At 40.9% G+C, this 12,417-nt stretch overlaps 1 protein-coding gene across 1 annotated transcript in view; it reads left to right on the top strand.

Moving 5' to 3' along the window:
• The window catches only part of pipox (pipecolic acid oxidase), a 31,294-nt gene that overhangs the window by 17,743 nt on the left and 1,134 nt on the right, over window positions 1-12,417 (top strand). The window contains exons 6-7 of the mRNA XM_075474509.1: window positions 6,982-7,131; window positions 11,235-11,310. Coding sequence (XP_075330624.1) covers window positions 6,982-7,131; window positions 11,235-11,310 — 226 coding nt within the window. The remainder of the gene's footprint in view (window positions 1-6,981; window positions 7,132-11,234; window positions 11,311-12,417) is intronic.

Here is a 12,417-nt window from a genome sequence, read left to right as displayed (position 1 = left end):
CCGACCTACGCGTCTGAAAAGCCGCTCACATCACAGTCCCACCACTCCTGGCTACGACGACGCACCCAAACGTGTCTTTGGATAGACGATGCCACTGCCCCTCAAAAGGCCATGGCCAAAAGCCTAGCTCTTTTTCTTTTTAATATCCTCTTTAAAATTATGCCCTGATTAATGTGCTGGCTCCGGCTGGACAACAACTTTGAAATCGCTTGTAGATGGCCAAGTCCTGCACCCAGCCAGAGCAGAGTCTCGTAAGATTCTAAAGATTTGTCACATTTAAACTCCTGCATAGTGTAGTAACTTACACCAAAGACAAGATAATTTACTATGTCCATATATGTGCACGGAGGTAACTGGTCCAGATCTCTGTGCCATTCTGCTGCAGGGAGCTCGTAAGGATCAATATTTTGGATGCTCGAGAGCTTCTCCAAATACCGCTGCTTGGCGCTTGTAATAAGCTTGTCCCTGTAAGGTCCCTTTTCTTTCGCCTTATCTTTCTGCATTGCTTTGCTTTCTTTCTTTTTTTTATTGTATTCGTCTCTGTCCTGCCGAAATGATAAATGCGGGAAATTTAAAGATATCTGGAATATATTGGCGCGCCTACGTTAAGTTCTGATGGCGTTGCCCCTGGCAACCAATAGCGTCTCCTGCCAACATGGCCGACCGGCTCACATGACTCCTCATTATCAATAAGCATTTCTACTCTTACCATCCATGTTTACTTCCGCAAACACTGGGCACGCTCATGACGTATGACGTCATTGTACGGTCTTCTGCGCATTCAGGATAGTATCGGGCGGTAAGCCGTTCACACAGCAGGCCACATACAGGTCGCATTTAATTGCAATGTGAACGACCTCACAAAAAAATCCGATTTCACAAAAAAATCGGAATTGAGCATCAAGGCCTGCAGTCTGAACGTAGCCTAAGTCTGTGGATGGTGGACAGAGCCAATACCTTCAACCAATATTACAACAGATTTGACAGTGTGGCTTCTTCTCTCCACCTTTGCTGCTGCTTCTTCCACCTTCATCTCTGCGGCTGCTCCCCTTCACACTACCCCCTCCACCTAGCTGCACCTTAATTTCTGCAGCTGCTACCTCTGCGAACCCCCCTCCATCTCAGCATCGACTTCCTCCACACTACTCCTGCTACCTCGCTACACCTCCACCTCAGTGGCTGCCACCTCTCCTCTGCCTCCCCTGCTCAGCTGCACCACCACCTCTGTGACCGTCACCAGCATCAACTCTGCTGCCATCCCTCCGCTGCAACCTGATGAACTCTCCTTGTCTCTAACAACAGAAGAGGTGAAGCTGAGCACAGAGGACTTTGGCCAGGGAAGGCTGTGAGCCCAGATGGAGTGTGTCCAAGGCTTCTGAAGGACTGTGCAGGACAACTAGCAGCATCTCTTTGGAGGCTCTTCGATATGAGCCTCTGGATGGAAAAAGTCCCGGTGCTGTAGAAGACTTTGGCTGACCAGTGGAGCTGAATGACTACAGACCAGTGGCTTTGATATCCCACATAATGAAGACTGTGGAGAGGCTCCTTGTCCGTAGCATGAGACTGCAGTTTGCTAAGGATCTCGGCCCCTTCCAGTTACCAGGAACACGTTGAAGTGGAAGACATCATACTGTGCATGCTTACATATGCCTATCTGGATGTGCCTGGTTCATATTCACCCTAAATGTTAGGGTCACGTTCTTTGACTTCTCCAACGCATGTATACAGCCTCCCATACTGAGACATAAGCTTCCAGGTATGGGGGTGGAACCCCCCCTGATATCCTGGACTATTTGAAATCCAGACCACAGTATGTTAGGATGGGGGTTTCTGGGACACTGCAATGCAGCTCTAGGGCTCCAAAGGGGTATGCCTTCGCTCCTCTTCTTTTCATGCTCTACACATTGGACTTTAGGTAAAATTCAGAGTCCTGCCACATTCATTCTGATTCAATTCAATTCACTTTTATTTATATAGCGCCAAATACAACAAATGTCATCTCAAGGCACTTAGATAGTAAGTCCAATTCAAGCCAATTGGAATTCAATTCATTGTAATCATATTTATTCATAAAATAATCCAATTCGTTCATATAGAGCCAATTCAAAAACAATTTCCTAGCTAAGGAAACCAACAGATTGCACTGAAAACTTTTTCTTTTTCGGTCCAATCTCCTGTCCTGAGCGTGCCTGAGGCGACTGTGGAGAGAAACGACTCCCTTTTAACAGGAAGAAACCTCTGGCAGAACCAGAACCAGGAAGGGTGGCCATCCGCCTCGACCAGCTGGGGTTTGAGAAGACAGAAAGGGGGGGGGGGACTGTAACACCATTCAAAGGATATCTGTTGGAACAGGGAAACACGAGTTAATGACAACAATAATGTCACATATACATAAAGAGAGTAAAGTGAGGAAAGGTGTGACAGATGAGGCCCCCCAGCAGTCTAGGCCTATAGCAGCTTAACTATGGGATGTTTCAGGATCACCTGAGCCATCCCTAACTATAAGCTTTATCAAAAAGGAAAGTTTTAAGCCTAGACTTAAAAGTGGAAAGGGTGTCTGCTTCCCGGACATTTACTGGGAGCTTATTCCACAATAGAGGGGCCTGATAACTGAAGGCTCTGCCTCCCATTCTACTTTTAGAAACTCTGGGAACCTCAAGTAAACCTGCAGTTTGGGAACGAAGTGCTCTGTTAGGAAAATATCTTACAATGAGATCTTTAAGATATGATGGAGCTCGGTCATTAAGAGCTTTATATGTGAGGAGAAGAATCTTAAATTCTATTCTGAATTTAACAGGGAGCCAATGAAGAGAAGCTAAAACTGGAGAAATATGATCTCTCCTGTTAGTTCTCATCAAAACTCTGGCTGCAGCATTTTGGATCAACTGAAGGCTTTTCAGAGAATATGTGGGACAGCCCAATAATAAAGAATTACAGTAGTTAATCTTAAAGTAACAAATGCATGAATTAGTTTTTCTGCATCACTCTGAGACAAGATGTTCCTGATTTTAACAATATTACGAAGGTGAAAGAAGGCAGTCCTAGAAACCTGTTTTATATGCGAGTCAAATGATAAGTTCTGGTCAAAAATAACTCCAAGGTTCCTCACTGTAGAACTAGAAGCCAAGGAAATACCATCTAGAGTAACTATATAACTAGACAATTTCTCCCTGAAACGCTCAGGTCCAAAGATAACGACTTCAGTTTTGTCTGAATTTAGCAGCAGACAGTTCTGAGTCATCCAGGTCTTTATGTCTTTAAGACATGCTTGTAGTCTGACCAACCTATTGGGTTCACCTGGTTTTATAGATAAGTACAGCTGAGTATTATCAGCATAGCAATGGAAATTTATGCCATGCTGTCTAATAATGTTACCTAATGGAAGCATGTATAAAGTAAAAAGAATCGGTCCAAGCACAGAACCCTGAGGAACTCCATGACTTACTCTGGTGTGTGAGGAAGATTCTTCATTTACAAGAACAAACTGAAATCTATCAGATAAATATGACTTAAACCAGCCTAATGCAGTTCCTTTAATCCCAATAACATGTTCAAGATACTGAGATCGACCGTATCAAATGCAGCACTGAGATCCAACAGGACAAGCACAGACACAAGTCTGCTATCAGAGGCTAAGAGGAGATCATTGGTAACTTTCAGCAGTGCAGTTTCTGTGCTATGATGCACTCTGAATCCTGACTGAAACTCTTCAAACAGATTATTTCTGTGTAAATGATCACAAAGCTGAGCTGCAACTATTTTTTCAAGAACTTTAGACTTAAAAGGGAGATTGGATATAGGTCTATAATGAGCCAACACTTCTGAATCAAGAGTAGGTTTTTAAAGTAAAGGTTTAATTACAGCAACCTTAAAAGTCTGAGGTACATATCCTGTCAACAAAGACAGATTGATCAAATCCAATATGGAAGTGTCAATTAATGGGAAAACCTCCTTGAACAGTCTGGTTGGGATTGGGTCTAAAACACAAGTTGATGGTTTAGAAGAGACTATTGCTGTTGTTAGTTCAGAGAGATCAACTGGACAGAAGCCGTCTAAATACAAATCAGGTTCTAAAGATACTTCTAAAGCTGCTGTACTTGATGATACATCACTGATAATAGTGGGAAGGACTCCATCAATCTTCTCTCTGATAGAAACAATTTTATTAATAAAGAAGCTCCTGAAATCATCACTGCTGAGAGTTAAAGGAATAACTGGCTCAGCAGAGCTCGGACTCTTAGTCAGACTGGCTACAGTGCTGAAAAGAAACCTGGGATTATTCTTATTCTCTTCTATCAATTATTAATAATAAGCAGTTCTAGCTTTACAAAGGGCTTTATTATACGTTATTAAACTATCTTTCCAGACTAACTGAGACTCTTCTAAATTAGAGGAACGCCACTGTCTCTCCAGCTTTCTTGCAGTCTGCTTTAAAGCACGCAGCTGTGAATTATACCAAGGAGCCAACCTCTTCTGACTGATTACCTTCCTTCAGGGGGGCAACATTGTCCAGTGCTGTACGCATTGAAACTATAGTGCTGTCAACAAGAGAGTCAAATTTAGGTAGTCGTCCTCTGTCATATCTGCACATGGCAGTGAAGAAAAGGATGATGGAATTAATTCTTTAAATCTGGTTACAGCATCCTCTGATAGACACCTTCTATACGTAAATTTCTTCTCAGAAACTGTATAGTCAGGTAATGTAAACTCAAAGGTTATCAGAAAATGGTCAGATAAGACAGGGTTATGAGGGAACACTGTTAACTGTTCACTCTCAATGCCATAAGTCAGCACAAGATCAAGGGTGTGATTAAGGCAGTGAGTCGGTCTGTGAACACTCTGAGAAAATCCAATAGAGTCCAATATAGAATTAAAGTTCATATTCAGGCTGTCATTTTCAACATCTACATGAATATTAAAGTCACCCACTACAATGACTTTATCTGTACTCAGCACTAACTGGGATAAAAACTCTGAGAATTCAGACAGAAACTCAGAATAAGGGCCAGGTGGACGAAACACAACAACAAACACAAGAGGTTTCTGGGATTTCCACTTTGCGTGGGAAAAACTGAGAATCAGAGATTCAAAAGAGCTCAAACTAATCTTGGGTCTGGGACTGATGAGTAACCCTGATCTGAAAATAGCTGCCACTCCTCCTCTGCCTGTGGTTCGAGGAACGTGAACATTTAAACAGTCAGAGGGAGTTGCTTCATTAATGCTAACATGATCCTCCTGCTGCAGCCAGGTTTCTGTAAGACAAAATATATCAATATGATGATCACAAATCAACTCATTCACTAACAGAGACTTCGAAAGGAGAGATCTGATATTCAGCAAACCACATTTAATAGTTTGATGTTTTTGTTCAGTTAAAGTTTTTGTTTTAATAATTTTTTTTTGCACAAGAGGATTTGCTCCTTTTGTGTTAATCGGTTGGGTGGGTAGCAGCAGGTGGGAAGCTGCAGAGAAGTGTGTAAGACTACAACTCTGCATCCTGGTCTGAGCCCTGGGTTGTCATGTTTTAGGGTGGCAAATGAATTCATCCATATTTCTAGAAATGAGAGCTGCTCCTTCCAAAGTGGGATGGATGCCGTTTCTCCTCATCAGACCAGGTTTTCTCCAGAAAGATTGCCAATTATCTCTGTAGCCCACGTTGTTTGCTGGACACCATCTAGACAACCAGCGATTGTAGGACGACATGCGGCTAAACATGTCATCACTGGTCTGATGATATGGCTGTTGTGGCATGCGGAGGAGGAGCTGGCTAATGGCTTACTTGTCAACTTTTGTCAACTCCTCTGCCATCTTCGCTTGACCCGCACTGCTTTCTGGGATAGCAAGCTGTCTGAAGTCTACACAAGTCGCCACACAAGCATACTCGATAAAATGGGCGGAGCAAGTTCACATCCAGGAATGTGGAGCGTACTTGTCTGGATGTGTACTTTGAATTGGAACAGTACTTGGTCCTTTCGTGATGACGTTTCAGAAGAACACAAGTACGCATGTTGAGAAACGGGCCGTGTTTCACTGCTCTGATGTTAGCCGATATAGCGTTTAGCCTCCCCTGCAGCTTTCTACCAACCTTGGCTTGCTGTGCCCCGCTGAGTTTGTTAACAGCCGAGTTGGAGGATTCAATCATAGCTTTCAGGGCTTGGATTTCACCGGCAAGCATTCTATCGACTGCCTCTCTGAGTCAACTTAAATTTTCCGGTTAGCATTTCTTCTTGCTCACGCAATGCTAACAAGATGGCTGCGTTTGAAGTGTCCTCCGGTTCTTGGCCCAAAACTTTCTTTTTACCAGCTGTCTCGTCCGTAGACAATTCATTCCTCGCTCCTCTCCTGCTTTACATTTTGTAGTGATACTTAGACCCAAGTTAAACTAGAATAGTTTCTGAATTGTAGGATATTTCGTATATTATCAGACCTTTGAGATGGACCTCAGAACTACAAGCGCATCAAGCCTGGGCAGCCACTGGAAGTCCCTTTTCTTTACATTCTTGAGATTTTCTACAGAGCTTTTTCTTATTTTTTTTTTTAATGATTAGTGCTGCTAATTCTGGCCCTTTTAAAACTGTTGGCTTTGAGTTTCTGTCCATGGTGTCTACTGAAAGAGTCTTTATTATCTGCCAACACTGGCTGGTATTGTCAAATATCCATCCATCCATCCATTATCTATACCGCTGAATCCGTCGATTGGGTCGCGGGTGGGCTGGAGCCTATCCCAGCAGTCATTGTCAAATATCATCAGCTATTTTTATTTTATTTTATTAGCTATGTATAACAACACATATCTATAACAATAATTTATGCCATAGAATGGAAACTTGAATAGAAGTTAACTGAAATCATGAAATACAATAAGAGTGGAATGGCATTATTATGGAAACAAAGTTATGTAACTAATGCTGTTAGATAGGATGAATTGGCAAACTTACTTTTTTATGAATGGAAAATACTGACAATGTCATCTGTGTGCAGATATGCCTCCACACGGGCAGCAAGACCGATCCAGATAAGAGAGACCAACAGACAGACAGGTCTGATATTGATATTCTCCAGCGTTGCGTCACCCGAACTTTCCCAGGCCTGCTCCCTGAACCTGCCGTGGTGGAGACTTGCATGTACACGGTATGTGTATTTTAGAAAATTGATTTGTCATGCAAGGGAGCACTACTGTTGCGCAGCATGTTTATAAACTATATCAAAATCTTATCTGCATTAATAAGCTCATTCTTTCAATCAAATCACATATCCATCATTGAGTATAAGAATTGTGGATGGTAATTCAAAAGCTTCACCTTCGTAGCTCTCTCTTCACCACATACCCTCATAATGCTGATGAAACCTCAATCCATTGGGCAACCCTAGCTTCAGTCTGTTATGTTCTTTCTTGTAGACAGCCTTCCAGCCCCTTCTGCTCTCCAGGTAAACTACCAGGTGTCCGTATTCCTAAACCACCTCCACCCTTTCATCTAGGAAGGAGACAGTATTTGATTTACTGCTGGTCCTCCTAAAATCTAGAATCATCTCTTTTGTTTTTGTTCGTGTATAGTATGAGATGATTATTTTCACACCATGCCACAAAGTCGTTCTACTCTTGTCCATCACTGATACACCCAGCAACTGCAGTCATCATTTTTATATTATATGTATTGATGTATTTTTGTAGATGACAGGAAAGTTGTAATTAAAGTCTGAGTTGTACAGATTGAAGACAAACGATGAGAGTACAGTCCTCTGTGGTGCTCCTGCGCTGCTGACTTTCAGAAGCCTTCAGTCTCACAAACTGTGGTCTGTTTGTCAAGTAGTCAGTACTCCAGGTGGTTGTGGAGGCATGAACCTGTATTTTCTGGAGCTTCTTACATAACAGTGCACTTCTCCTCGATCCAGTCCCTTGTCCCTTGCATGCAAGAGGTGAATGTGGAAAGAAAAAAAATCCCTTTTAACAGGAAGAAACCTCTGGCAGAACCAGACTCAGAAAGGGTGGCCATCCGCCTCGACCAGCTGGGGTTTGAGAAGACAGAAAAGAGGGGACAACAAACACCATGACACTAGGCTAGAGACACTGACTGAGAAAGAGAAACACAAGTCAATGACGATAGGAATGTTATGTGTACATAGTCATAGTCAAAGTCAAATTTATTTGTATAGCACATCTCATGTACAAAACAATTCAAAGTGCTTCACATAAAATAAAAGCATTGCAGCAGGAAGTGTAAGAAGCATTAAAAATACATAAAAGAATATGAAGAGAAACAAATTAAATAATTAAAATGAATTTAAAAACGAGCAACAGTCCAGATAAATTAAAAGATATCGTGCAGATTTCATGCATAGACACTTGAGAAAAGAAATGTTTTTAACCTGGATTTAAAAATGTCTACATTTGGTGAAAGTTTAATCTCCACTGGCAGTTTGTTCCACTTGTTTGCAGCATAACAGCTAAATGCTGCTTCTCCATGTTTAGTCTGGACTCTGGACTGGACCAGCTGACCTGAGTCCTTGGATCTAAGAGCTCTGCTAGGTTTATATTCTCTGAACATATCACAGATTGTAAACCATCAGCAGGCTTTTAAAATCTATTCTGTGACTGACTGGAAGCCAGAGTAAAGATTTTAAAGCTGCTGTGATGTGTTCAGATCTCTTAGTCCGGGTTAAAACTCCAGCAGCAGCATTCTGGATGAGCTGCAGATGTTTAATGCTCTTTTTGGGAAGTCCAGGTAAAAGAGCATTACAGTGATGGAGTCTACTGGAGATGAATGCATGGATGAGTTTCTCCTGGTCTTTTTGGGAGAGGAAACCTTTAATTCTGTTGATGTTTCTGAGGTGGTAAAAAGCTGCCTCGGTGACAGCTTTGATGTGGCTGCTGAAAGTCAGATCTGAGTCTATCAACACTCCGAGGTTACCAACTTGGTCAGTGATTGTAAGGGCTCGAGTCTCAAGATATTTACCAACGCTGACCCTCTTCTCTTTGCTACCAAACAGAATGATCTCAGTTTTGTCTTCATTTAATTGTAGAAAATTCTCTCTCATCCAGGTGTTTACTTCCTCCAGACACTGACACAGTACGTCTGCTGGGCTGCAGTCGTCCGGTGACAGAGACACATAAAGTTGTGTATCCTCTGCATAACTGTGATAATTGATGTTAAAGTTCTGCAATAACTGACCCAAAGGGAGCATATACAAGTTAAACAGAAGAGGTTTAAGAATTGACCCCTGGGGGACTCCACATAGAGAAAAAATAGAACAGAGTGAAGAAAAGGTGTATCGTGAGAGGTCCCTCAGCAGTCTAGGCCTATAGCAGCATAACTATAGGAGTTTCGGGGTCACCTGAGCCATCCCTATCTATAAGTTTTGTAAAAAAGGAAAGTTTTAAGCCTAATCTTAAAGGTAGAGATGGTTTCTGCTTCCTAGATGTATACTGGCAACTGGTTCCACAAAAGAGGGGCCTGATAACTGAAGGCTCTACCTCCCATCCTACTTTTAGAAATTCTAGGAACCACAAGTAGATCTGCAGTCTGAGAGTGAAGTGCTATGTTTAGAAAATATTGCACGACAGGATCTTAAGGTATAATGGAGCTTGGTCATTAAGAGAAATGTAAGGATATATATATAACTGTATAAATGAAACTGAATTAAACTGAACGCAACAAGTCAAGTTACAGGATTTTTTTATTTTTTTTTTATGTATGTATATGTGTATATATATATATATATATGTATGTATATATATACGTATATGTATATGTATTTATATATATGTGTGTATATATATATATTTGTGTGTATATATATGTATATATATATATATATATATATATATATATATATATATATATATATATATGTGTGTGTGTATATATATATGTGTAAGTAATGTACATGTTTTAAAACAGCTTTTATCATAGTTTGGAAAGCGCTGTTTAAAAAGATACTATAGTAACATTTCAAATATCAAAGGAAAAGTGTACAAGCATTTTTGGCTCATCCTTCTAGAATGCTGCCATGGGGGGTGGTCGGTGGCGTAGTGGGTTAAGCAGCGGCCCCATGTACAGAGGCTACAGTCCTCGCTGCAGCTGGCCCCGGTTCAAGTCCCACACCGAGCGGCCCTTTGCTGCATGTCTCTCTCTATAATTAAAGACATAAAAAGCCCCAAAAAAATATTAAAAAAGAATGCTGCCATGGAACAAAGCCCAAGTTCTTGGAATATTCTAAGAATCATCAGCAAAGTTCTAGAATCCCTTTTGTTTTTAAATAATGCTTTAAAAAGATGACATCACCACTATAGCAATATTTCGAAGATCAAAGGAAAAAGAATGTAAGCATTTTTGGCTCAACATTCTTGAATATTGTATTGGAACAAAGCCCAAGTTCTTGTAATATTCTAAGAATGATCAGCAAAGTTCTAGAATCCTCTGTAGTTCAATGTTCTAGAATGCTTTAAAAAGATTACATCACCACTATAGTAATATTTCATAGATTAAAGGAAAAGTGTACAAGCATTTTTGGCTCAACCTTCTAGAATGCTGCCATGGAACAAAGCCCAAGTTCTTGGAATATTCTAAGAATCATCAGCAAAGTTCTAGAATCCCCTTTCGTTTTTTAAAGAATGCTTTAAAAAGATTACATCACCACTATAGTAACATTTCAAATATCAAAGGAAAAGTGTACAAGCATTTTTTGGCTCAACATTCTAGAATGTGGTATTGGAACAAAGCCCACGTTCTTGGAACATTCTAAGAATCATCAGCAAAGTTCTAGAATCCCCTTTAGTTCGATGTTCTAGAATGCTTTAATAACACAATCTGCAGTTATGCGTGCCAGTTAGTGAATGTGAATGCTACAGTTTACACTTGTAATATGTCGAAATTATATGTAAAGTGTATTTCAATCGTCAATTTCAATAATCAAACCTCAGTGACACATGTGGCTGTAACAGCCCTTACTGCTTATAAGCCGATACTCCCCACCATCTGGTTTAGAACTGAAGAAGCCTTTCAGATGAGAGGTGAAACTTCTTCAAGATCCAAGAAGTCCACTTGCCTTTATTCAAGCTCCTATGATTATCATGACCTGGATGACTGAGAATCTTCATCAATATATAAATTCTCAGTCGTGATGTTTAGACCTTGATTACTTGAAGACAGCAAAATGTTTTTTCACAGAATACATAACACATGCTATCTTAATTTTTGGACTTTGTTTACCTTTAATTTTTGTTGTTCCTGCAGCTAACGCCTGACCGTCATTTTGTTCTGGACTATCATCCTACCTACAGCAATATTGTCATCGGGGCAGGCTTCTCAGGTACATCATAATACAACACAAAACAACTTGAGTAAAATGAGAAAAATATCTAAATCTGTTCATATGTTAGTATTTATTGTCACAGTTCAACTGTGTTTTGCCATGTATCAGAACAACTACTGTTTATAAGTATTTTCAAAAAATTGTTTTCTTCAGTTCTCTATTAGGTGACGTTGTATCCTTATAATGTAATGACCATTGACCTTGGACTGGAATTACACCACACGCATACTGAAAAGTCTTAACAATTTTATTTCCAACAAGCGGTAATTTGCAAACTGGTTTCCTGGGTCTTGTCCTCTGACTCCACGGTAAAACCACAGCTGCGGGTGTGACTCCCAAAGTAATGATCTCCAGAGGTGGAGGTATCAGAAGAGTAGACGAGCTTGGAAAGGCTAGTGGTTTGGTTGCTTTCTCTGAAGGTAAGCAGAGAAGTTAGTGATGACGTCACAGCTAAGCGACAGGCTGAGTGACTGAATCTATAATGCGACATGAACTCCAGGACTGGCAACCAGGCACTGTGTAAACAATGGTCAGTATTTCTTCAGAGGTAAGGTCCAAGGACAAGCGAGGGTTGTCATCGTGAAGGCAGAGGTCAGACACAAATCCAAAGGAGGCTATGGCTGTGGCAGAAATCCGTGAGGCAGGAAACAAGGTCAAAACACTCTGTGGTACAAAGGCTGTGGTAAACGCTGGCTCGCTGAGCAAAAACAGACAATCTGGCACTGGAGGGATGACGAGAGGAGGCTTAAATACAGAGAGAGGCAGGTGAGTAGCATGAGAGTGATAGCAAAGCATAGATGGACATGATTAGGATCGAGGCAGTTGGAGCAGGAATCAGGTCGTGACAAACAATACCTGATTTCCATTTTGTCAACTGTTGCTTAAGACTAATCACTAACTTACTGTCACCACCAATATTAACCCCTTGACACATTATTTTTTTGTAATTTTCCATTAGATCGGAATAATAGACCTGATTAATGCCTTGTACCACATTGATGCTGCAAAAATATGGTATTTACTTTAGATATGGATGTGTTGATATATGTCAACCAGGTACCAGAAAGTCTTATTAGCTTTAAAGAAACCAGAAGACAGATGTTT

The sequence above is a fragment of the Odontesthes bonariensis genome, chromosome 9 (assembly GCF_027942865.1).
Source record: "Odontesthes bonariensis isolate fOdoBon6 chromosome 9, fOdoBon6.hap1, whole genome shotgun sequence".
Lineage (NCBI taxonomy): Eukaryota > Metazoa > Chordata > Actinopteri > Atheriniformes > Atherinopsidae > Odontesthes > Odontesthes bonariensis.
This window is presented reverse-complemented; position numbering and strand designations above follow the sequence as displayed.